At 50.4% G+C, this 25,856-nt stretch overlaps 1 protein-coding gene across 22 annotated transcripts in view; it reads right to left on the reverse strand.

The window, feature by feature from the left end:
- Positions 1–3,129: 3,129 nt before the first annotated feature.
- The window catches only part of EPB41L1 (erythrocyte membrane protein band 4.1 like 1), a 142,745-nt gene continuing 120,018 nt past the window's right edge, over positions 3,130–25,856 (reverse strand). For 6 of the 22 annotated variants that reach the window (XM_081255771.1, XM_081255772.1, XM_081255770.1 and 3 more), the window contains 9 exons: positions 25,638–25,745; positions 24,165–24,575; positions 22,311–22,415; positions 20,170–20,253; positions 15,347–15,433; positions 14,497–14,580; positions 12,424–12,504; positions 12,002–12,118; positions 3,130–6,581 (listed from right to left, as the gene is read on the reverse strand). In XM_081255771.1, coding sequence (XP_081111897.1) covers positions 6,573–6,581; positions 12,002–12,118; positions 12,424–12,504; positions 14,497–14,580; positions 15,347–15,433; positions 20,170–20,253; positions 22,311–22,415; positions 24,165–24,575; positions 25,638–25,745 — 1,086 coding nt within the window. In that variant the 3' untranslated portion in view covers positions 3,130–6,572. The remainder of the gene's footprint in view (positions 6,582–12,001; positions 12,119–12,423; positions 12,505–14,496; positions 14,581–15,346; positions 15,434–20,169; positions 20,254–22,310; positions 22,416–24,164; positions 24,576–25,637; positions 25,746–25,856) is intronic. The other 16 variants (XM_081255756.1, XM_081255754.1, XM_081255760.1 and 13 more) reach the window with 6 other exon arrangements.

The raw sequence follows: 25,856 nt of genomic DNA on the forward strand, positions 1-25,856 counted from the left end.
TGGCGCCGGACTGGAGCAATGGGAAAAGGGGCCGGGCGGATCTCTCGGTCGCGGGAGGAACGGCCCGCGGCTGCAGGTTCCGCCCCATCAAACATTGCCTTTTGCTACTTTTAGTTACTGGTTTTAGATCCTGAACAGTGGATAATAACTTTCATCAAACGATGCATTTTATATCCTGCTCCAGAAACACATCCACCAGCCATGGTTTTTCGGTCTCAATCAGCCATGGTTTCTGAGGCTGGGGTCAAGTTCATGACTGCCCAGTAACCACAGACAGAGGCTCAGTCGTGGTCCGGGTCAGTCGATCTCTATCCGAGTGACAGTGTCACAGTTGGCCCGTTATCACCCGGTCCCAGCTTCCAACCATACTCAGCTGTAGAGGAGAGCTTCAGAAACCCAACCCAGAGAGAACCAGTCTCACAGCAGTAGTCACCACATCGGTCCCTCTAGCTATAACCACCCAGTGTCCTCTGACAGTGCAGGCCTAGTACGATATCTCAGGCTGTTGAGGGAGGAAACCTGCCTGTCTTGTTCTCCACTGTTTTCCTGGAACCTAGCACAAAGCCAGGCACAAAGGCCCAGCTCAATACATATATTATGCATTTAATGAATGACAGTAATTCTTTATTAATTAATGGCTTCTATTTTGGAGCCTAGCCCTGTGCTGGGTGGTTGTATCAGTCAGGGTTCAAACAAAGAGGCAGAGCCAGCAGGCGGTATATAAGAGCTTTATTACAAGGAATTGGCTTACATGATTGTGAGGGCTGCCTAGGTAAGTCCAAAATCCACAGGGCAGGCCACTTGGTGTATGATTTCTAATCCTTGCACTAACCCTACCCTACTAAGCAGACTTAGCATTCCAATGTGCAGAAGAGAAAACTGAGGCTCAAAGAGGTTACACAGCCAGAGTGGCCGGGCTGGGAGGCAAACCAAGGTCTGACTGGTGACTAGCTGTTCTTGTCCCTATGCTGCTGCTCTTTAGCTTGCCTGTCACACTTCCTCAGTGACAGCTGGACATGCCAATCTGTCTCAGTCAAAATTCATCTCTTAGTGGGTTAGACTAGACTGGGCCCTGCAGTCATGGTTGATCACAGTGAGCTGCTGCTGGATTAGCCAGAGATGGCCTCCATGAGTCACAGTCATGCATATCAATCTGTCTGTCATGTCAGTTCCATTTCCTGCATGAAGAAGCTCAGCTCCCTCCCCACCCCTCCCCATTTCCAGCCTTAGGTGCTGAGCTCCTTGGTCTGTTTTCAGAGCTCCCTATTCTAGCAGGACTCACCATCTTCTGAGACTTCAGGGCACTGAACTGTGGGCACAGGAGCCGTAGATGGTAGCTCAGGAATCCCAGCTGGTGGGTTGTATGTCCACCCAGATCAGGTTTCTCAACCTTGGTACTATTGAGATTCTGGGCTAGATAATTCTTTGTTGTAGGGCTGCTGTCCTGTGTGCTGTAGGATGTTGAGCAGCATCCCTGGTCTCTACCCACTGTATGCTAGTAGCACCTCTCAGCTGTGACAACCAAAAATATCTCCAAACATTGCTAAATGTTCCTTGAGGGACAAAGTCACACACATGCGCACGCACACACACACACACACACAAGTTAAGAGTCACTGATCTAAATGAATCAGCCAGGTTATTCCTAAGCAGCTTGGAGGCTGACTCTGTATTTATGGGAGACAGAGACACAGATCCAGCGTGGGTGGGAACCCAGTTTGCAAAACTTGTCCTATCTCAGGACCCCAGGTGTGACAGATAACTAAAGGAAACCTACAGGGAAAATTCAGAGAAGGATTCACAAAACTCCTGGAAGCAATTGCCTCTGACAATGGACAGGAGTCTGGAGAGAGTTGAAGAATTGCTTTTCACTGCATAGCATTTTGCAGCATTTAATGAATTACCTTTAAAAAGAAAAGACAGTATTTAGTGTTTGAAGTTATAGGGAAATGCTCAGGATTTAAGTTTTTAAAAGTATTTAGAATGGGGGACTTCCCTGGCAGTCCAGTGGTTAGAACTCCGGGCTTCCCCCACAGGGGCCCCAGGCTCCATCCCTGGCTGGGGAACTAAGATCCCGCATGCCTTGCGTCACAGCCTCCCCACCAAAAAAGTGTTTAGAACAGCATGTACAAGGTGACTTCAACTCAGATAAAATACATATACACGAGAAAAAACTGGAAGAAGACGGACCAGAGAGTTAGCAGTGGTTCTTGCTTGTGAGATTGGGGGTGTAGTAAAGAAAGGTGGTTTGGGGTGAGTTGTCTGGTAGAATGAAAGCAAAGTGCTGCTGCACCACCTCAGATAGCCCAAGGGACACATTTAGGTTTCACATGGATTATGGTTTTTAAATTTAAATATTCTTGCATTTACTTTTATGAAGACCTCCTTCCTTTGCCAGGTGACACGCTAGTTTTTCATTTGTGGAAGTAATATAGTTTCCTTTTTAAATAATTTTTTTTTTTTTTTTTTTTTACAGAGAGTCAATTGAAAGAAAAATGTCAACGTCGGGATGGGTAGCATGTATGGGGATACGGCAACATTTGCTGTATACATTATCCACTCGGCTCCCATGAGGGAGGATGTAGGAAAAGACCCCAATGGCGGTGCTCTTCTTTCAAGTGTGTCTCCACACACCAAGCCCCTCTGTGTCCTGGGTCCGCATGTCTACCCTTCCTGCTGCCTAGAATGCTCTCACCCAAGTTCTTCACCTTACTCAATCTTTCCCTTCATTCAGCTCAAAAATCATGTCCTCAGGGAGGCCGTAACGGGCCACCTTATTTAAAGTGGTCTCCTTCAGTGACGATCCCCTTCCCTGATGCATTTCCTTCCTGGTGCTGATCACTCTGGAATCATCTTTGAGTGCTCACCTGTTTTGTTATCAGTTTCCTCCACTAGCCTGTGAGCTCCTGGAGGTCAGGGGCTTTGTCTTATTTGTTGTTGTACGTGTAAAGCCAAAGCCAAGACCTGGACCACATTGGGATCTGCAAATATTTGAATGAAAGTGTTGTAGGTTGAATGAAAGTGTCCCAGTTGGGATCTCTCCACCCAGTTTTAGCCCTTCCCACAATGCCAACTTGTACTGGTAGCCTAGGTCAGAGGCAGAGAGAGAGATGCCGAGGCAGTTTGTGGTTCAGCATCAAACACATTTATTTCACTTTTATTGAGTATACAAGAACAGAGAGCACACGCATACAGCACGGAGCACTGAGGTGGGGGAGCGCGGGGACAAGAGAGAAGAGAAGGGTGCGAGTAAAAAGGACCAGGACAGCATCGCAGTTGGTTGGGAAGGTGCTTTAGGAAAAAAAAAAAAAAAATTATATATTTAGAGTGATGTTGTTCATGCAATTTCAGGCCAGTCTTGGAATGTGCTTGCAGGACTCAAAAACTGAAACAGGCCTTGGCACTTCCTATACCCTCAGATGGAAAAGATCCCAAGAAAGCAAAAGAAGGGAAAACAAAGATCTGTAGGCTGGCAGAGTGGCAAAAGGGCATGGAGAGCCTCTGCTTTATCCTCTGCGTTTTGCACATGAGGAAACTGAGGCCCCGAAACGAGAATGGGACTAGCTCAGTGGCACGTGGTGAGTTAGGGGTTGAGCCAGGATGGCCACCCAGAACTCCTGACTGCCCTCCAGGACTTTTTCCACCATGCTACATGGTCTCCTGGGTGCAGAGGTGGCACAGAAAGGATGAGAAATGTAAAAAGGAAAAGTAGGTTGAAGACAGACAAGACAAACGTCTATATTCCCTATGAAGAGGAGGATGGGGAGGAAACAGTGCCCTAGATTTCAGCTTTGCAGCTCCCCTCCTCCCTGCTGGCACTGCCTGCCTCTCAGAGGAAGGTCAGAACATCTGTGGGATGGAGAGCTCCACAAACCCTGGCTGGCCCACAAGCTAAGCCGGGTCACATCTTCCCTGCCCTAAAGCCACACACTTAGGGTCTGTAGGCAGGTACAGAACCCAGAACAAATATTCTCTCTCTGAGGTATGTCCAGTGCGCTCGGGACACCTGGTTCCTGCAAAGACAGGGATGCCTGAGCCCAATTCCAGGTGGCCTGGAGAGGGCGGAGCCACTCCAGCTCTTGGCCCAGAAACACCGGGGGCTCTCAGGCTGAGGAGGACAGGAACGAGGTTCTGTGGCTTCTCTCCCAGGACTGTAAAAAGAACCTGGTGCATTCAAAGTGTGCCTTTGCTCTCAGGGGGAGTTGGAGTGGGCCACCAGCCTGCCCCAGAGGGGATATGGCTGACTGTGCCACCTGAGCCCCAGGTGCAGGGCTCTCTCTGCCCTCTCTCCATCCCATTTTTGCCCATAGAGGCAAACACTGTTCTGGTTTCTTGTCCTGCCTCAGGTCAGCACCAGTTAAGCAGCTAAGCATATGTGTCACCGGGGTAACTAATAAGCAAGCCAAGCCCCTCTCTGGGACATCCCTAGGCAATGTCTGATAATTGGAGAGAATTCGGAAATGCTCTCAGAGGGGTTAGAGACGTAAGGCTGGCTCAGGGGTCTTCTCAGGTCCCTCTGCTTCCCCCCACGCTTTCTCCTTGAGCCTAATGATAGTGCCTGGCACGAGTAAGTACTCAATAAATACTTGTTGAGTGAATTTATCGCCTGCTTTAGAAGCAGGATGGGGGAAATGAAATGGGACTGAGAAATTAAAGGGCAGTGGGGAAAAGCTCCCTCAGAAGGGGCCTCATTAAGCTCAGGGAAGCAGCTTGTGTCAGGAAAGCCTGGGAAGGCCCACGTGTGCCAGAGGGCAATGCCAAGCTTTTGATGGGGGTCTTCTCCAAGGGCTTCTGTGGTCTCAAGGCCATTCTGGGGACTCCAAGGGCACAGGCTCGGAGCGCAGACGCCGACTGAAGGCGAGGTCTCTAAAGCCAGGGTCTTATATGTAGATCCTCCTCAGCTTACTCTGGGGCAGGCGAAGCCTTTGGGAGTGCGGTTTTGACCTATCAGGGCCTGCCCTGTGTTCAGTCTCTACCATGGCTGCTTTGGCCCAGGAAGCAGAGAATGATTCAGACAGAATACAGGAGTGGTAAAGGAAAAGACTGGGCTGGGGATGTTCAGACAGCCAGGTGGAAGCCACCATCTTCTGCGGCAGCTGGGTACGTCACCTCCTTCGGGATGGGAGTTAGCTGTCACAATGTGGTCAGGAAAAGGCAAGACGTGGCAAAACAAAGAGAGATTGAGAAAGGAGGCAAGCCTCCTAGGGAGGCGGGGGCGCTGAGCCAGGAGACCTGTGCAGCAGAATCCTAACTCTGGACCACGCCTGAGCACAGACCAGCCCCCGGTTGTTACTGCCCAGGGGGAGAAGGCATCTTGAACCACACCCGTGTTGCTTCCTTCTTGCCAAAATCCCTGCCTCTCCACCTGGGGACCCCGCCCCTCCCCACCAATCAGTCAATTACAAACACCACACACTGTATTTCTACACTGAACCGTCGGCTCCTACTGTGAGCGACCCACAGCCAGAGTCCGGGTCTCCTTGGCAGGGTCGGTTCGGTGAGATCTAGGAACCTTGGGATACATCAATCACAGTCAGATAATTATAATTTTAAAATGTCAGCTTCATACTTACCAGCACTGTTTATTTTAATATTTGCTTCCTGTTATATGTAATATACATAACTTAAAAGCACATCCATACAAATCTACGAGCTGCACCTTCATAATGAGAACCCATAACATACAAGGTCTACTTCACCTCCTGTGGCTTGGTTTCACATTCTTGCTTTGCTTTGCTTTTTCTCGCTTCCAGTGAGAGTCATCTGCGGTGGCCCTCAGCAGGACCAGGACACAGAAGGTGAGGCGGGGGTGGGGTGGGGGAGAGGGAGGAGGGAACCCAGACAGAAAATGACTGACAAGATGTGTGACAGTCGACGGGGAGGGGAGGTGGAAGAAAGGAAGGTGGATTTTGCAGCCCAGTGTCAAGACCCAAAAAATAAGAATCTAGTGTTCCTCCTCCTCCTTTCCGAGCAGGGACTTTTCTCTCCTTCTTGGAAAACGTTTGACAGGGCGTGTCTTGCTGCTGCAGCTTCTCTTGCTTGGCTGCGAAAGTGTTTTCCTTTGCATTTGAGTGGGCAACAGACGCAGGAGAAGAAGAAATGGAACGCTCGTCCACTGAACGGAACATGTAGAACCCGGGTCGCATTGTACTTCTACAATCAGCGCGGTCTGGCTTGCCTTGGTTGTTCCGCAGGGCTTCAAGGGGGGTTGGGACAGGCGCGGCGGGGCGGAGCAAGGGATTATTGTTGTTATAATTTTTTTTTCCTGAACAATCCCACCAATTCTTCAATTTGTCTGCAAAGGAAATGTAGGCGTTCAGATGTTGGCCGTTGCTGTCGGCCGAACGCTCGGCCAGCCCCGGCAGCAGTGCAAGGACGTGATGTTTCCTGTATATATATCTATATCTATATATATCTATATATATATGCTTTTCCTTTCCCAGTCTCTCGTCAGGGACAGTACGTCGCAGCTGGGACGTCGGTGTTGAGTTGGAGAATCCAGAATGAAGGCCCCTTCTTTACGGTTCTCTGGCTTGGGTTGGACCAGAAACGCCAGCATCTCTTCACAGAGGTCAGGATTCCTGAAGCCAGAGGCGTTGCGGGGAGGAGATGCAAAGGAAGGAGGAGGACAAGAAGAGTTAGTAACTTTTGTCACTCATCTTTAAATACATGGCAAGAGGTTGCTTTCCCTGACTTTACTGTGTGCCATTTATTATGACTCGGGAAGACAGAGTGACTTGTCCAAGGCCACACAGCTTGTAAGAAAGTGGCTGCTGAGAACTGAAGCCACCTCTGTCTGACTCTCTGACTCCAAAGGCCATGCATGTTTGCTGGGTTGTTTCCAGGCAGGTGGTGTCTTTTACTTTGGCTGGAAAATTTGTCCAAGTTTCCTTGAACACTGAAAGCTAAGATTATACTTGTTTCATTTTGTCTTTCTATCTGCTCTCAGTTCTAAGAAATGTTTAGTCGTGATTGCAGATCTTCTTTTTTTGTCTTTCCCTTCTGTTTGCCACTGCCTGCTGTGTCCTGGGGGTTAAACCCCAGAGAGGAGTGTTTAAGTAAAGAAACTGGAGTCTGGATTCCAACTCAGGTTTGACTCCAAAACTCAGTGGTTAAGGGGCATGGGCTCTGAAATCAGACAATCCTAGTTTCAAATCCCATTCCACGGTCTACTAGCTCTGTCATCTTGGGCAGGTTTCCTAACCTCTTTAGACCTTAGTTGCTCCCTCGGTAAGATGGGTCCCACCTCACGAAGTTGTAGGGAGGATTCAAGACAAGGCTCAGCATATAGTAAGTGCTGAGTAAACACTGGCTGTTCTTATTACTACTGTTGTTAACTTAACCACATACTATTTGATCTCATTGAGGGCAAGGGCTGTGTTTTACTTATTGTTGTCTTTCCAGGGCCCAACACCATGACTGACACACAGCAACTACCCCAAACCATTTAACAAGTGGCATATTGTCCCTGCCCTTTGCCACTTACATATGGTCAGGTGCTAACAGAGTTGTAGAAATTTGATCCTTCTCAGCTCATTTGACAGATGGGAAAACTGAGGCCCAGAGTGTTCAATGACTTAGCAAGTTGGTGGCAGAAACAAGACGAGAACCCTTGGCTCCTGCTTTGGAATAGATCATCCCCACCCCCATTTAATTAAAAATTTGAAAGTAAGAAAGCTCTGGGAAGCTGGCTGGATGCTGCCCTCTTGCTGGCAATGTTTGGGAGACAGGTCTTGCCTGAAGGAGACGGGCCAGTGAACAAAGATGGAGCAGAAGCCACACATCTGGCCTGTGAGTTGCAGGGAGAGAAGAGAAGACTGTAAGAGGGGCGTGATTTCACACTCACAACAAGAACTTCAAGGAGGAAGAACTTCATAAAGAAATCTACTGGAGCAGGGACAGGTATTCCTGGAGGATTCAGGGAGGGGAGAGAAGATGAAGACTGGCAAGATGGATGCCCACGTGGAAACAGGGCCTCGTGCACCAGGCTGGTGATAGAAGTTTAGGGTCTGACTTGCTCAGGGCTCTCATCAACCCCTCAACATGACAAAACTATTGGGACAAGGAAGCAATTTCACATCGCCGAGCACCTTCTGTATGTGAGATACCACCTGGTACACCATTGCTATGGACTGAATGTTTATGTCCCCCTGAAATTCACATGTTGAAGCCCTAACCCTCAAGGTGATGGTATATGGAAGCGGGGCCTTTATAAGGCACTCATAAATAGGATGAGTGCCCTTATAAAAAGAGACGTGAGAGAGATAACTTCTCTCTCTGCTCTCCACCACGTGAGGACACACAGAAGATGGCTGTCTGCAAACCAGAAGAGGGTCTTACCAGGAACCAGACTGGCCGGCACCTTGACCTTGGACTTCCCAGCCCCCATAATTGTGAGATATTAAGTGTGTGTTGTTTAAGCCACCCAGTCTCTGGTGTTCTGTTACAGCAGCCTGAGAGGACTCTGACACACATAGATGTTGTTTAGTTATTACAGCAGCTCCAGTTTATAGATTAACTCCATTTTGTAGATTAGAAAACTGAGGCCCAGGCAGGTTCCTCTGGGCACACATTCTGAGTCCAGGGCTGGGTGTGTTCTTGCTACTCCATTCTGCTACTTTCTGAGGATTTTTTCCTACAGTGCCGGCTTCACCTTAAGTTTCCTCATCGATTAATAAAGTGCCTGCCCCAAACTCAGTGTAAACATGATTCCGGGTTTGTGGGATATCTTCTAAAGCCCACAGACACTTCAGAAGGACCGGGGACATCTAAACAATACTGTATGATCATGTGTTCTTCTGTTTATTACAGCAGAGTCCAAACGGGCAGCATTTTCTTAGCTTACTTTGTGTTAATAGTAATCACAGTCATAATTAACTCTTATTGAGCACTTACTATGTGCCAGGCACGGTGCTTACTACTGTAGCTGTATGATCTCAGTAACCCTATGAGATAGATACTGTGAACAGTCAGCGTGGTCAGGAGATTAAGGCCATAAGGCAGCTTTGGAGTCTAACAGATGAGGTTTGACTCTCTAACCAATTCTTTGTGTTCCCAGCTCCAAATCTGTGAGCAAATCGCCTAACATCTCAGAGCTTTAGTTCCCTTCTTTGTAAAATGAATGAGCAGGTGACAGTACTGTGCCTAGTGCACAGCCAGGTGCCTGGAAGAGTGTAAGGACTCCATAAGTTACCGCAATTGTTACTATGTCATCGTCATTGTCATTTGGCTGATGAGGAAACACAGGCCGAGAAGGTTAAATAGCTTGCTCAAAGCTGCACAGCTAATAACGGTCAGGACTGAGATTCGAGTCAGGACTATCATCCCGGGTTTCAAGATGTATCCATCCATCAAACCAACATTTTTCAAGTACTTTAAAAAAGAGTTTTCTAATTCAGAGAAGACCTTTCCCCCAGAATCAGTGAGTCTGACTATATTAAAAGTCAGAGGTGGTTCCTACTTGGCAATAACTAATGGGAAAGCAGGTGGGCAGAAAAGGCAAGGGAGAAACTTCTGTTTCTCCAGGACAACATAACAAGGTGACCTTTACAGAAGGATCCAAAAGAGAGAGGGAGGGAGTGTGGTGATGCATGGGACAATGGCAGCAAAGAAAGGACTACCAGAGGGGCGAGGAGGAAGGACCACAATGGGAGCAGTGAGGTGGGCAGATGTGAAAGACTGCATGGGGTGGGCAGGACGTGGAGGCTGGGACGAGAGCTCCAAATGGCCAGGGAACACGGGCAGGCAGGAGCCTGGGGGGCTAGCTGGGATGCCCCAGGAAAGATAAGGAGGAGTGAGACGGGGAATGGAGAAGATACAAGAAGCTAGGAAAGCAAACAAACAGCCAGAGGACTGTACATAACAGGAAGGGGGCTTGTCCATCTCTTCCTTTTGCAAATGAGGAAACTGAGACCCCAATGGCCACACAGCCAAGTCAGCAGGACGGCTGGGACTGGAGTCAGGTCCTGATTCCCAGCACAGAGTTCTTTGCATCAGTGGTTCCTACACCTGGCTGCACACGGACTTCCTAAGGACAAACGTATAAATAAAGATTCCCAGGTCCTGGCCCAGCACTTCTAAGTCAGACTTTATGGCAATAGTTTTCTAGTATTTGTGTTCCCCAGCTGATACTGCCAGCCCAGCACCAGCTTGGCAAGTGACCTACACTCTACCACTCTGAGATCTGGGGGACAAAAAGCAACAATAACTGGGCAACTGACAGAAAAGGAGTGACAATTTACTTGAAAGTCTGAGGAAGGCTGGGAGACAGGCTCTGCCCGTAATCAGTTTATACATCTTCTAGACCAGCGCTGTCCAACAGAAATGAAGCCACAGACAGAATTTAAAATTTGTTAGATGATAGATTTTCTAGACAGTATTTTCTAAATTTTATAGTATTTCTGGTTTTCTAAAATTTTCCAGCTATATAGAAAATTTTAATTTCTAAATTAAAATTCAAATGTTTTAATTTACATGAAAAGAGTAAAAAGAAACAGGTGAGATTAATTTTAATAATGTCTTTTACTTAACCCAATATATCCAAACATTATCATTTAACATGTAATCAATATAAAAATTATTGAGCCATTTTATACTCCTTTTTCCATATGTAATCTTCAAAATCCGGCACCTATTTTACCCTCAAGGCACATCTCATTTCAGATTAGCCAATTTCAAGTGCTCAACAGCCGTGTGCAGCTAGTGGCTCCTACACTGCACAGCACAGAAAATCATTTCCATCACTGCAGGAAGTTCAGTGTTTTTCCTTCTGACACGAAGGGGGTGGTAATCAAAGGGTGAGAAAGAAACATTCTGTATCTTTCTAGAAAACACTGGGTTTCTTCATCCAGGAAGAGGACAAAAGGGAGACCTGCTGTTGGTGGGGGACTTTGAAATGCATTTATTTTTCATTGAGGTATATGGTGTGAAGTAAGTAAAGTATACAAATCTAAGTGTGGAGCTTGGCCCACTTTTACATATATACACAACCATGCAACCCCCTAGTTCAAGACGCTGACATTTCCAGCACCCTAGAAGTTCCCTTCGTGGCTCTTCCCTGTCAATGCCACACCCCAGAAGGAACCAATATTCAGACTTTGATCATTGCTGATTAGTTTGGCCTGTTTTTGAACTTCCTACGAATGGATTCACATTGTATGTACTTTTTGTGTTTGACTTATTTCACTCAATTCAATGTCTGTGAGATTTTGTTATTATTGGTCTGACCAAATTCAGTAAATTTCTAGAGGGGCCAGAACCCTTCCCCCAGCTGCCCCCAATTTCAGCTGCTAAAAGACCTCTGTGCTCCAGCACCATCTCATTCCTCTTATTCACGAAGGCACTGATAGCCCTTCAGTAGAAAGAGTAAGGATTGGGGTCCCTAAGATTCTCACCCCAGGTGGCCTGAGAAGGGTTTCCAATCTAGCAAGACAGATGGGATCGAGGGCTCTGGCCATCATATTCCTCCTTGGCATCAACTACACTTCAATTTAAAAAATTAAAAAATAAATAAAATTGGCACAACATTGTAAATCAACTATACTTCAATTAAAAAAAAAAATTCCTCCCTGGCAATATCCAGTGACCAGTGATGGAGACAGAGAGTCAGGGACAGGAATGTGGCCCTGGGCCTGGCAGGACTTTTTCCGACTTCCAGCTTCCAGGCGATGGCCAGTGAGGGTACGCTTGTCTCTGTCTGTCCCACCTCAGTACCCACTGTCAATCCTCTCTCCCCTGTTCTGACCACTTCTGGATTTACTTTTCTGGGTCTGGAGCCTGAAAGCCCAAAGAAACCAAGGAACCAGCCTTCCTTCCCCTCTGCACTCTGATTTGTCGTATCTGAGGGAGCTACCTCTCCACTTGGAGCCCCAAACCAGGAAGGTTGGGGAGGTCAGAGCTGTGCTGGGGACCAAGCCTCTTGGTGGGTCCTCAGGTGGAAATGTCCCTCGGAGGACCTTGTTCTCTCCTCCGTCTCATGGCTGCTGAGCCCCATGAGCCTCACCTGTGGCTTCTTGTCCCTCTCCTCTGGGGATGGGTCTGTTTCTCTGTATACGACAGCTTTGGTTACCAGCATGTCAGGATGCTGCAGTTTGGCCTCCTTGATGGCCAAAGCCAGGGCCTGGAGGAAAAGAATGGCAAAGTGAGGAGTCAGAGCATATGGAATATGGGAGAGGCCATGGAGACCAACAGGCCCCTCCAGCGCACAGCTGAGGACCAGGAGTTAAGGGGAGAGGCCAGAGCTCAGGTCTTCTGGCTCCTTCTGACTCCCATTCAGTGCCCCTTCCTTGAGGGCTTCTCCTCTGGACAGGGTCAGTAGGAAGTGGACATCTATGCTCACAGATGCAGCCGTCCATGGGTAAACCAATATGGGAGGGCCTGGGGCCTGGGCAGTGCCTCTGGGAACCATGCTCCCCATCCCCATACCTGGTCTTGATCGACATCTTCGTCCCCGGTGATGATGATCCGCTTCTCGATCCTCGTCTCAGAAAATCCTCCTTTCACAGTCTGCAGAGGGAGAGGGAGGTGAGGTCAGCCTTGGGTCCTGCTGGGGCAGCAGCCTCGACAGGGGACCGGTCCAAAGCATCCCTCAAGGGCAAGGCTGGAACCAGCAGTCGCCTTCTCTCCTAGCTCCCTCGGTTTTTTCCTTTTTCTGGTTTTGGGACTTCAGACTGCACATCTTGCCTGGCTGCCGCCACTCCCCCAACTACCAAGCTGCCCCCTCTAGCTCCTCCAAGCCCGGTTCAAATGCTGTCACCCTGACCCTGGTGAGCGATCCTTCCTCCTTCCTGCCTTGGTACTCCCTGAGCGGCAAGTTCATATCTCTCACGGTTCTGGGCCTCTCTGCCTTGTACTGACGTTGTGTGTGTGACCTGGCCTTGCTCACTGGGCTGGGGCTCATGAGGGCAGGGGCTGTGTTTTGGTTCATCTCTGGATCCCCTCCTCCCCCACTCCCCTGTCCAACCTGACCAGGGCAGGTGCTAAATGCGGATTTGTTGAATGAACACATGAATGAAATGTGAATGGTGACAAGGTTCTACTTTAAATGACTTCAAACAATACTAGAAAACTGCATTGATGATGCTTATACATATGCTTAAAACCGCCACTGTCTTCTGAAGGGGTGGGGTTCGGGTGCAAGTTTAGAAGTAGAAGATGGGGCAGGACCTACTTGCTTGGCATATCAAAGGCGGGTGGTGGCTAAGGGAAACCCCAGCTGGGGTCAGGAGTGGACAGAAAGAAGAGGGGGGCCCCCAGTTGGCAGGGCTAGGAGGGACTTTGGGAAGAAGAGTTATCTGAGCTGTATGCAGTGGGGTGTGTGATGGAACAGCTTCCCATAAAGCTTTCAGTGAAGTCATCATTGCTCACTGATGCTTTTGGTAGGAGTGGGTGCTTTCTGGGGACCGTGCTGCATGGGAGTGGGCAGGGCTGGGACAGTCTGTGCTCATCAAGGGCCAGCGCTGCCTACCAGACTCCTCCTTTGACGCTTGAGCAAAACCTCCAACTCTTCCTGGCTCTCTGGCCTCTCTCCTCCAGGCCTCCATCCCTGCCCTGGGCCCTGGCCACTCAGGCATGGACATGCTGGCCAGCCTGTCCTCAGCCCTCTGTCCTCATGGGCTAAGTCATGGCTGTCTCACCAGGAATGTCTCCCTTCTTTGGCCCCGCCTCTTCCTCCCCGCACCCTGCGCCAGGCCCTCCATCCCTAGTCTCTCAAAAACTCTCTCTCTTCTTTCTCCTATCTGCCTGTATGTCCTGGTGGACCTAATCTCTTCTCCTTAAACCCTTTGCACTGGGTCACTCCCCATCTTGAAAACCTTGATGGCTTTCCAGTGGCTCTCAGACTTAGACCCTCTGTTATCACATTTGTCCTGGGATTTGTCTTTTGTCTCTATCCTGCTTCCCCTACCTCCAGTCCAACCTAATTTCCCAGTTACGTCCCCTACGTGCTGCTTCTTCCTGAACAGAGACCGCTTCTCCTGTTTCCCCATGCGCACTGCTTGCAGCCCCTCCAGCAGCCCTCAGCCCAGAGGCCAGCGTGAGGTTGATGCTCACTAACATTTGCTCAGTGAATGAATAAGCAAACACACGGTTTCTGTTCCCATCTTCCCTGTGGCTTAGAACGTCTGCATCCTCCCTCACGCGTCCGCCCTGGCTTTCCAAGACCCTATACAAACCCCATTTTTTCCAGAAGACCCTTCCTCAGTCTTTGAGCCTTCCTTCAATCGCCCCCCTCTAAATCCCTCCAGCACTTAGGATCTATAAGGCGCAAACGCCACGGTTCACAATTTCTTCCAAGGAGATGGTCTCATCCCCCCAGCCTGGCTGTCAACACTGAAGGGCAGGTCGGCACCTAGGACAACCCTTATCACAGAACAAAGCTCCCAGAAACTGGGAACACCGCAGGTCCTCTCTGTCCACGTTACAAGGCAGAGCCATGGCGATGACCTTCCCGAGCCCCACAGCCAGGCTGGGGGCATACGACATCCTGCTGCTACTCACTTTGGTAACATGGGTGGTGGTGGAAGTGGAGAGGGTTTCCGCGGTGGCGCCGTAGGTGCTGGTGAGGACATCTTTCCCGATGATCTGCAGAATATAACCACCCCCCACCCAGGGCTCAGGTGAGGACACTGGACTCTGCTGGACGGGGGCGGGGGTGGGGTAAACCAAGGGAGGAGTCGGGGTGGGGGGTGTCCTACGAAGGTGAAGTTTGGAAGCCAAGATGCTTTGAGCCACTGAGTCTAAGAACTCAGGGGTACTGGAATCTTCAGAATGCTAGGCCCATGAAATCCTCAAACCTTGGAATCTAAGATTCCTAGGACCCGAGATTCCTGAGGTCCAGAATCCTAACAAGACCCTAGAATTTAAGAATCCTGGCATCTTAGAAGAATGAACAGAGGGATCCAGGGTGGAAACAGAGGCCTCCCACTCCCCCACCCTGTCAGGGCTGGGGAAGTGCTCTCTCTGGGACTAAATGATGAAAACAACAGATGTGGAGAACACAGGAGCTGCAAGAGACCTCACAGTGACAGACGTGGGCAGTGACTGAGGCAGCCACCAACAGAGCTGGGTCCAGAGTCCAAGCTTCTGGAACCCTAGTCCATCGCTCCTCCTGGTCAGTTAGGAGAGCAGGTGCAAAGCAGCTGTCACATTGCAGGCACCACCGATGGAGGAGACTCTAGTGGGGACCAGGGAGTCCTGTGGGCATCTGAATGTGATGCCACTTCCTGGTGCTGCACTTACAGGGGCGGCCCCCCACGCTCTACGCCGTACTTGCTGCAGGCCACCTGTGGACCTGCGTCCACATTCTCTGCCTGGAGTCCCCTAGCCTGGGTTGGCCCTGCCCACTTACCGGAGAAAGAGAACGGATTTCCGTGGCCACCGTCTGTGGGCCTGGGATCGTGGCAGCTGCCCCCTTCCCGGACTTGAGACTGTTCTCCTGGGGAAACAATAGTGCTCAGAGGGCCAGGTCTCAGGTGGGCGGGCCCTCAGGGTGACTGGAGCACGTGGCCATGCAGCTCTCATGGCCACAGGGTTGAATGGTGACGTCAGAAGCAGAGAGCTGAAGGCATCGTTCAGTCCAGTCTGCTCTTGTTCATCCCTCGCTCGCTCGCTCACACATGTGCTTACACACTTACCCACTCATTTAACAAACATTTACTGAGTGCCTGGCGTTAGGGGCACTGTGGTGAACAAGACGCGGTATTGCCCCCTGGAAGCACTAACAAAGGAGTCGAGACATCGAGGTTCTGGTCCTCGCCCTGCCACGTTCCAGCCACGTGACCCTGATGGAGCCACTTCCGCTCTCCGGGCCTCATGGATTCACCTACATAAAGGGACCCCTGTAGTGTGTGTTCATCAGTGGTAACAAATGTCCCATCCTGGTAGGGGTGTTGATAATGGGTTGGTGGTGGGGGCTGTATGTGTGCTGGGGCAGGGGGTCGACAAGAAATCTCTGTACCTTCCTCTCAATTTTGCTGCGAACTGAAAACTGCTCTCCAGAAATAAAGTCTTAAGAAATTTTTTAAAAAGGGGACCCCTGTCCCACTCTCACAGAGACATTATGAAGATAACAGAGGAGAAAGGGCTTTGCAAACGGAAATCTGTCCGGTAAATATAGGAGTATAGGCTGGCTACTAAGAACATACTAACTACTGTTTTCTGAGTACCTGCTATGTGCTAAGTATTGTGTTAAGGATGCATGATCTCATTTAAGCCTCTGAACAACCATAGGAAGTTGTTTTAATATTCCTGCTTTATAGTTGAGAAACTGGAAGGTCAGGGCATGTTAAGTGGCTTGTTCAAGCCCCCCTGAAAGTGAGTGACAGAGCCTGGATTTAGACCCAAGTTGTTCAGGCTCCAAATTCAACGCACTCCTTCTGCCATGCCATTCTGCCCTTGGAACACCTGCCCTTGAGCCAGCTCTCCTGGTCCTACCTTGGAGTCTAACTGCTAGATACTCCTGGAATTGGCCCCAGACTTACTGGCCCACATCTGGAAGGGGCCCAACTGCCGGCCTCTACCTCCTACATCCTGCCCCATCTCAGGGCTCAGCCTTGTCTGTCCAGAGGCCCAGAAGCTGTGTCCATTCTGCAGCTCCCCAGTGGGCTGCAGGGTACTAGACCTGGACCTCTGCCTGCCAGGGGACAGGTGACGACAGCAGCCCTCTGTCTTCGCCCCACCTTTCCCCGAGGCCTGCCTCCAGCTGAGGCTGTCGGTGGCCTGGTTACCTGGCATTCCCTCCACAAGGCACTTACTTTCTCAGAGGCAGTCCCAGAATGTGGCCCAGCAGCAGGCCTTAAAAGGGCAGCCTTCTGGGCTCAATGCTTCCTTTCTCCCAGGGTAGGAAACAGCCACTAGCCCCTTTGAATCCTATTGTCCCTCCAGGCCCTTCTCCCCTCAAACTTCTTCTTCTCCCATTGACCCCTCTTTCCCGGAAAAGCCTCACCTCCACCTTCACACTGATGGGGACACAGGTCATTCCAAGGCACCACAAGGTGCCAGCTGCTCCGCCTGCCTCTCCTGTATCTTCAGCCAGTCCCCTCTCCCGCCTCTAGGAGGCGCGGCCCCTCTCCGTGGCTAACGTGACACCGCCATCTCCGCCCCCGGCCCTTCCTCCGGCGGACTCCGGGCTCTCCTCCTCGCCGCCTCTCTCTGGGACGCCTCGGCCACTCAAGGCTTCCACTGCCTCATCGAGGCCACTGTCCCCTCTCGCTTTATCTGTAGCTCAGATCTTTCTTGAACCGTAGACTTGAAAACCAATGTCTCCTAGACACTTTCCCCTGGAAACGTCCCACAGGCGCCTCAGACTCATCAGACCCAAAATGGAATTCGCTGCCTCCCACCCCCAACACACAGCTGCCGCTAACGAGCACCCTCCCTCTGTGTTCCCTGTTCCTATTAGTGCTTCTCAGACTTGAGGGGTGTCACCTGGAGGGCTTGTGAAAACAGAGACCCCTGGGCCCCGCCCCGGAGCTTTTGAGTCAAGAGGTCTAGGGCGGGGCCTGGGAATTCACTCTCGAACAGGTTCCCAGGGCCGCGCTCGCTCTCTCGGAGACCAGCGGGGCTGGTGCGCGGCGTCGCGGCCCGTCTTTCATCCTATCACCTGAACGTTCTACCAGTGACCCAATCCTGTACTTTCCTCCCTCCAGGCACCCTCAACCCTGACCTCCTGGTCAGCCTCCAACTCCTCGCACCCTGGCCCTGCCCCCGCCCCTAAACTAGTTCCCTGCCTGCTCTTCCGGTCTCTCCCAGTAGAATGTGGGCTCAGAGATGCTGTCTGTCTCCCGCAGAGCTGGATTCACAGCGCCTGGCACACTACTTCACACATCGTGGGTGTTCAATAAATATTTGCTGAAGGAAGGAAGGAGGGAAGGAAGGAGGGAGGAGGGGAAGGAAGGAAGGAGAAAAAAGGACCCACGCCCCCAAGGGAAGGAATTTTTTGCTTCAGTCATGTTCCACACGGGCTGCTAGAGTAATCTTTCTAAAACACAGAAACACATACGTGATGACATCATGCCCCTACTTAAAAAGTTGAAGTGATTCTCCATGGTCTCCAGGATGAAGTCTGAACTTCATACGTGGCATTCGAGGTCCTTCAAGCCCTGGCCCAGCCTTCCTTTCCAGCCTCTTCTCCCCCTGCCCGCCCCCCACCACTTGACATCTTGCTTCACTGACCATTTCCTTTCCCTAAATGCTATGCTCGTTCACATCCTTGCCTTTACATCCACTGTTCCCACAGCCTAGGAGACCTCCTCCCATGACTGCACCCTAATTTTTTTTTTTTTTTTTTTTTTTTTTTTTTTGCGGTACGCAGGCCTCTCACTGTTGTGGCCTCTCCCGTTGTGGAGCACAGACTCCCGACGTGCAGGCTCAGTGGCCATGGCTCACGGGCCCAGCTGCTCCGTGGCATGTGGGGTCTTCCCGGACCGGGGCACGAACCCGTGTCCCCTGCATCGGCAGGCGGACTCTCAACCACTGCGCCACCAGGGAAGCCCGACTGCACCCTAATTTATCCTTCAAGAATAGCTCAGATGTCACCGCCTAGATAAAGCCTTCCCCAGCTCCTACAGTGTCAGTGTCACTCCACACCCTATGTCCCCTAGGAAAGGCAGGAAAAAATAACGGCCGCTCACATTTACAGACCACTTGTAATGTGCCAGGCACTCTTTGGAGGGCTTTGCAGAGATTACCTTAGTTTAGCCTCACATCAACCCTTTGGGGGATATGCTATTATTTCCCCTCACCCCATTTTCCAGAAGTGGAAACTGAGGTCTGGAAAGGCTTGGGTAACTTGCCCAAGGTCATCCAGCCAGGAAGTGGGAGAGCTGGACCTTGTTCACCACTGTGTGCCCAGGACCTAAACACAAAGGCACAGCCCATTAGATGTGCCTGTGATTATTATTTCGATGAATGAGTTCTAACAGGCAGTATCTTTTCTTCCACTCCCCATACTGGGCAGAGTAGAGATTAAGAAATGTTTTTAGAACAAATGAATGGATGGATGGATGGATGAGTAAATGAATGATATGACTGCCTGCTCACCACGGTAAGAATTTACATTTAGCCCGATAAGCATCCTGATGCCACGTGGTGAAGGGGTGAGGGGAGAGGAGGAACTGAGTGACCAGGGGAGAGTGTGCAAGCTGATAACTGGTTTGGGCTTATTTCTCTTAAAATCTTTGTTTACTCAAAACCTTCCTGCTGGGTAGTCTAAATTAATGTAATTTTCTTCCTATGTGCATATCAGGGGTTTGGCAAGGGAAAGCATTTGAAAACAACCTCCCACAGCTCAAGACAGATCTGGTCCAGGCACTGATACCTGCTCGGCCCCAGCCCCAGCCCCAGCCCCACACAGCCGCTGTTCACGACGGTCAGGATGAGGGAGCAGAGTGGCTGAGGTGGACAGTGGGGCTTCTGGAATCAGAATGCCTGGGTTTGACCTGGCTCTCTCAGGTTATTGGTTGTGTGACCTTGGGTAAGTCACTGTACCTCTCTGAACTTCATTTTCCTCATCTGTAAAGGGTGGGAAAAAGAGCATCCACTTCACAGCTCTGGTTTTACCCCATGAGCACATTGCATGGTATCATAACCTGTGGCTGAATGCTAGCTGTGCTGTGTCATCATTTGAAGAATCTGATGTTACTGAACTCTCTTAAGAGCCCGTGAACCAGGCAGAATGGGGAGTACTCCCATTTTATAGATGAGGACACCTAAAGACCTTCCTTCATGGGTCAGGCAGCAAATAGGTAGCAGAACCACAGGGTCCCTCAGGACACAATCCCAAATCCTGAGCCATGGCTGCCAGGAGGATGGACCTCACTCAGGGAGGACTTTCAGGCACAATCCTCCTGTGTTGCCGACAGTCAGTGAATCAAATAGTACCATCCTCTCTTTATCCCTGCCGTAGCTGAGATGGTCCAGATGACTGAGACTCGGGGATGCCACCTCCTACATTATTCAGTTTGCAAAACTGAGGTCTGACTGGATGTCCTGTGGCCAGTCAATAAAAGTTCGACTGTGTGTCAGACAATAAAAGTTTGACTGTGTGTGCCACACCTGATGCTGTGAGGGCGGATGAGGACTTCCTGCCATAGCTGGCGAGGTTAGCTTGTTATCCGGCTGTTTCAGGGGCAATGGGGCTGGTCAGAGAGGGAGGTCTCGGGTCCTACTTACCATGGTGGTTGATATGGTCTCCGTGGTGATGGAGGGAGTAGTTGTTAAGAACTCCTTCCCCCCTGGGGCAGTCCCGTCAACCTGCTGGCCAGAGGAGGAGTTGTTAGAGAGGGAAGAGAGAGAGAGTGCCAGATACGCCTGCAACATCTGCCACCTGGGCTCGTGGCATCCCCAGGTACCAAGTGACAGGCAGTGTGAGCAAACATGCACTTGGGGAGGGGGTACGTCCACACACAGACCAAACTACAAAGGGGTCTCACAGGTCCTCCAGCTCATTCCAATCATTTTATTTCACAAAGGGAAAATAATCCCATAAAATTTGATACATTCTATCCAAATTTCAATGCCTGTATTCTTTGACTGAGCGAGCCCATTGCTAGGGATTCACCCTTCAGGTATAAACTTTGAAAATTTCGCCAGGAAGTCTGAACAAAAAAGTTCACTGCAGCTTTCAACATTAACTGCAAAAGACAAAAACCATCACAGGTCCATTGATAGGTGATAAAGGCATGCTAAGTCAGGATCCACTCCTAAGGGGAAACAAGGAGAGTGAGGTGGGGCCACATGTGCCAACATGGAGTGATCTCCAAGGTAAGTATTAAAAAAAAAAAAAAAAAAAAAAAAAAGGTAGGGATTTCCCTGGTGGCGCAGTGGTTAAGGATCCGCCTGCCAACGCAGGGTACATGGGTTCGATCCCTGCTCCAGGAAGATCCCACATGACGTGGAGCAGCTAAACCTGTGCACCACACCTACTGAGCCTGCGCTCTAGAGCCCGCGGGCCACAACTACTGAGCCCGCATGCCTCAACTACTGAAGTCCATGTGCATAGAGCTTGTGCTCTGCAACAAGAGAAGCCTCTACGATGAGAAGCCTGTGCACCGCAACAAAGAGTAGCCCCCAATCTCTGCAACTAGAGAAAGCCCGTGTGCAGCAACAAAGACCCCACACAGCCAAAAATAAAATAAATAAATTTATTTAAAAAAAGAAAAAAGGTAAAGTGTAAAAGAGAATGATCTCTTTTGTGTAAAAAACATATAAGGACATATGTTAGTATGTGCATATGTTTTTTTTTCTGGGAGCACTCACAGAAAAAAATTCAGTTTGTTCTATTTGAATTTCATAACTGTGAATATTTTGTTATTTTGTTTTGATGTCAATAGGGGTTACTGAGCTGTAAAATTTGGGGCCATTTTTAGTTTTCTTTGTATTTCTCTGTATAAAAACAAAACCAACACACATTACTAAAAACAAAACAGAGCAGAGAGGGAGTAAGTTGCCCCGGGGTCACAGAGCTTGTCAGAACTCAAGAGTCTTGACAGCTGCACCAGCAGCCTCATAAACCTCTATGCATGTTATAAAAGTGAGAGAAAAAATTCTGGAAACGACAGAGTTGCCCACATTTTGCAGATTTACATATTTCCTTAGTTCTTAAGACAAAGACTGGTCTCCAGGGCAAAAAAGTCCCCAGCACTGCAGTTCCTCTGGCCAGAAAGAACCAAGAGGGCATCTATCAGACCCTTAGTCTCCATTTTCAAAGCTTAAAAACTACAAAAGGAACTTAGGAAATGCACTGTAAGTAATGCACCTGTGTCTATTTACAACAGCGTCTCCAGGGGACTGAGTATGTTTCATCTTGCTAAGACAAACGACATTTTATCTTTTTTTTTTTTCAGTTTGTTCATTTTGTTAATCTGATGTGGAACCCCCGTGCACACACACAAAAATGACCCAATGTGAGCTGCTCTGACCCAAGCTGAATTGGGTTCTCTCTCCTCTTCCCCTGGGATATCTTAAGAAACCTCTTCACCTCCTTCAAGCGATCTGAAAACCATGGTCTAATCCACTAACCGCTAGTCCTTATAACACTCCCAGGAGGATGAAGGAGACACGACCCTCCCCATTTTACAGATGGGAAAATTGAGGCTTTAAGAGGTGTAGGCTGCCCAGGATAAGAACCCATCCCACCACCCACACCCAGAGCTCAGGGAGGACAATGAAGCTCAGAAGAGCATCAGGGTTAAAATGGTGGCTCCGGGGGAGCCAAGGTAGCAAGAGTTGGCCAAGGGGCTTGGCCATGATGGGTACCCCACCCTTAAATGCCCAGTACCTAGGCTCAGCGTGCACAGGAAGGCACAGGTTACCTGGGTGGTGTCCACAGTGGCAACTCTGGTCTGCAGTACAGCCTCCGGCTCGATCTTCTTCCTGATAGCCAGGCTGCTGACTGTCATGGTTTCCATTTTCACAGGCTGTAGGCAGATGAGGGAAGAACACTCTGTGTCTCAAGCCCCGGCACGACTCCTACTCACAGGCAACTGCAGCGCAGGGTCAGCAGGATATCTCCCACCACTGCCGCTGACCAAGTCTCCAGAGGGGGTTGAAGCCCAGGGCCAAAGAGGCCCGGTGTGATGTCACAGACAAACAGCCCAAGAGGGGAGCCAGAACCACCAGCAGCACCCAGACAGCCTGCCCATGACACTGCCACCATACCACCTCATGGTGGCTGCACGCTGGGTTTCAGGCTACCATTAAGAGAACATTCACCATTCAATTAACATGCTCTGTGCCGTGCCCCACACTCAGCATTTTCCTGATAATACATAGTCCTGAATGACTTCAATGGTTATGCCACCACCTCCCAGCTACTTTCTCTGAACTGTTCTTTAGAGAAGGAGTCACACCTGGATGCCCAGGGGGGCCAGGCAGGAGATGTAAACGAGTGAAGCAGGCTTGTTGAGGACCAGGGTGAACTGGAGAGCACATGGGGTCCACTCAGGTTTGGCCTGAGTGACTGGATAATCTGATTTTTTTTTAATGATATAAAAAAAATCCCTGGATTTTATATTCAGTGTCCTGATTTTTAAATCAAAGTCAAAGAAAACACATCTGCTAGCCAGATTTGGCCCAGGGCCACCAGTTTCCAACGCCTCCTCTAGAAGTCTTATGTTAAATGATCAGTTTCTTCTGAGTCCTCCGTAGAACCTAGTTCATGGCTATACACACAGCAGGTGCTCACATATGTGAGCTGAATGAATGAATGAAAGTTAGCTTGTTGGGAGGGTGGTTAAGAGGGGATTCTTCTAGATGGTTGTAACTCAGAGATCTAGCCGTTCATTCAGTTAATCATTAGTGCCTGGAATGTGCAAGCTTAGTGGAGCTGCCACCTGGTAGGAAAGCAGACCTGTCAGCCAGTAACCTGACTACTTGTGATACCGCTGGAAGCAGAAGCATTGCAGAGCAAGGGGGCTGAGCAGGGAGCAACACTTCTGCCCAGGGTTGTCAGGAAAGCATGTGCTAGGTAAGTGCTATCTGAACTTGGCCCTGGAACGTGACAAGTTTGCAAGGCAAAGGGAGGAGACACCTTCTCCAGAGGGTACAGCATGGAGTGAAAGCCCAGAGTAGATGAGCTCCTGTTTCAATGCCTGGAACATGGGAGGTAGCTGGGGCTGGAAGAGGTGGGAGAGCAAAGGAAAAATGTGAAAAAAGATCCTCTGAAAGAAGGACAGGGAGCAGAGACGCCCAGATGCAGTCTACCCGTGTGTCCCCCCAGGTGATGACGTTTCCTCTTCTCTAGGAGTTTCCACCACTACCCCAAGACCCCAGGCCCTGGGGAGGGGAGCCAGGGCCGGGATCAGAAAACACCACCTGGCTTTCAGAGCAGGCGGCAGGCGCCCCCGTGAGTCCACAAGCACACGGTCTCTGCAGGTGCCATGCAACACAGACAGGGGGAGGAGGAGTCGAGTAGGACCAGACTGCCTGTCATCACTTGACCTCAGGCAAGAGATGGGGTCACAGGGTTAAAGCACCCAGGAGTGCACGTTAGGGGTAAACCGAGCTGCCGAACATGCGAGCACAGAACCATGCTGTTCTGCGGAGGGGCGGTCATGCAACACGGAACAGAGCTTCAGGCTGGTGGCTCAGTCTTCTCACACTTGGCCCAGGGGCCTCTGAACATGCAGTGCCCGGTGGGCCCGGGTCCCGATGATGCTCCACTGTACCTCGAACTGGGGCATATCCGGGGTGGAGCAGGCCCCTCGGTCCGGGCTGTCCTCGATGCCCCCAGACTCATCATCCTGGCTCGGGCCCCGTTTGTTGAGATCCCGGGAGAACACCAGGCCCTCGGTTTCTGAGTCACTTTTGTCTCGGTCAAGCTCAGGCAGGCTGCGGGAGAAGTCTTCGAAGGCGCTGCCGTGGTAGTCGCCGATGACCGTGAAGTCGACCTCGGCCTCCAGGCTGGACGTGGAGCTGACCGTGATGCTGGAGCACTTACGCTCAATGGCCAGGTGGTTGTCCTTCAGGAACACCGCATCCCTCTCCTGGTCCTGGTCCTCGTCTCCCGTGTCACTCTCTGGGGCCCTGGGCCGTGGCGGTTTGACTTTCTCCTCGGAGCCCTCCCTCAGCCCTGCTCTCTATGGCCAGGTAAAAATCAAAGGAATGGGGGTGTGGGATGGGGGGAGAGGAGAGAGAGAGAAAGAGAGAAATCAAGATGGTGAATGACAGAAGAAATCTCGGAGCCATTCGATGCCCCAAATGGAAGAGCAGGTCAGGAAAAGAAAAACACCCCCGGAAAGGTTCTTTGACACCATAATAAGCTTAAAAAAAACAAAACAAAACAAAACAAGAACGCTTCTCAAGAGTGAGGACACTCCTTTCCGAGGGTCTCCGGCTGACGGCAGAAGCAAGTACAAAGCAAACATCCTGCCAGTTGGTCCTGGACAGGAGGCCCCATCCAAGGTTTGGATCTGGGAGCTTATCAGAAGCGGCACTGCGCACAAGGCAGGGATGGGAGCCCGGACCCCGGGCCCATCCGTGCAGGCGGACATCAAGGAGGCAAAAACCAAGGAGGGAGACCCAGGGATTCAGGACCACCCAGGACAGGGAGGCAGAGAGGCTGGAGCCAAGAGCTTTGAGGAACAAAGAGGAAGCCAACACGGTTTGTCAATTCCACTGAGTCTCTGTGGGAGGGGTCAGCATCGTCCAGAGGGAGAAGCAACACGGGGTAATTCCTGGGAGCTGGGCGCTACATCACTTCAACCCTGAGCTCCGTGAGTGGAGGTTCTGCTCCCATCAGTGTAATTGACAACAGCAGGCCAAGGAAGTGCTGGAGGGGGACCAGCAACTCTTGTCCGACATACATACCTCTCAACTGGCCTGTCAGGGATTAAACACCACACACGTTTTTGGCTGTTTTACGACATTCTTTTTTAAGACCAATCTAACCCCCACCAAATATTTTTAAAGTACTTGGCTTCAGGTTCTAGAGACTCGATACACTTAGAGATTCACTTGCTAGACAAGCCTCCATTTAGCCAGTTTCTGGAAGGTTGAGAGGTGTGAGGACACATTCCAGACAAGCCAGAGTTGAGCTGCCACAAGAGGCGCCGCCAGAGCAGGTGGGGATCTAAGGCAGCGATGCACCCTGGCCAGGCGAAGATGACCAGGTCATCAGGGCACCGAGGGGCTGCAGAGACCTGAGGGCCTGAGGGGCTGGTGAATCTCAGGTGCCCCCCCTGTCCTGGGGGATTCGCTGCTAAGCTGGTAACGTGCTTCTCTTGCCTGACCGCGTCTCCGGATTTGTTCTGGATTAGAGAAGACAGTTAGTCTTAAGGAGGCAGAAAGGAACTTGGCACTAGGACCGAGAGGGAGCCAGAAGTGAAGGATGGAAACCTCTGGACTGTCAGCTTCCCCAA

The sequence above is a fragment of the Mesoplodon bidens genome, assembly GCF_964165515.1.
Source record: "Mesoplodon bidens genome assembly, chromosome: 15".
NCBI lineage: Eukaryota > Metazoa > Chordata > Mammalia > Artiodactyla > Ziphiidae > Mesoplodon > Mesoplodon bidens.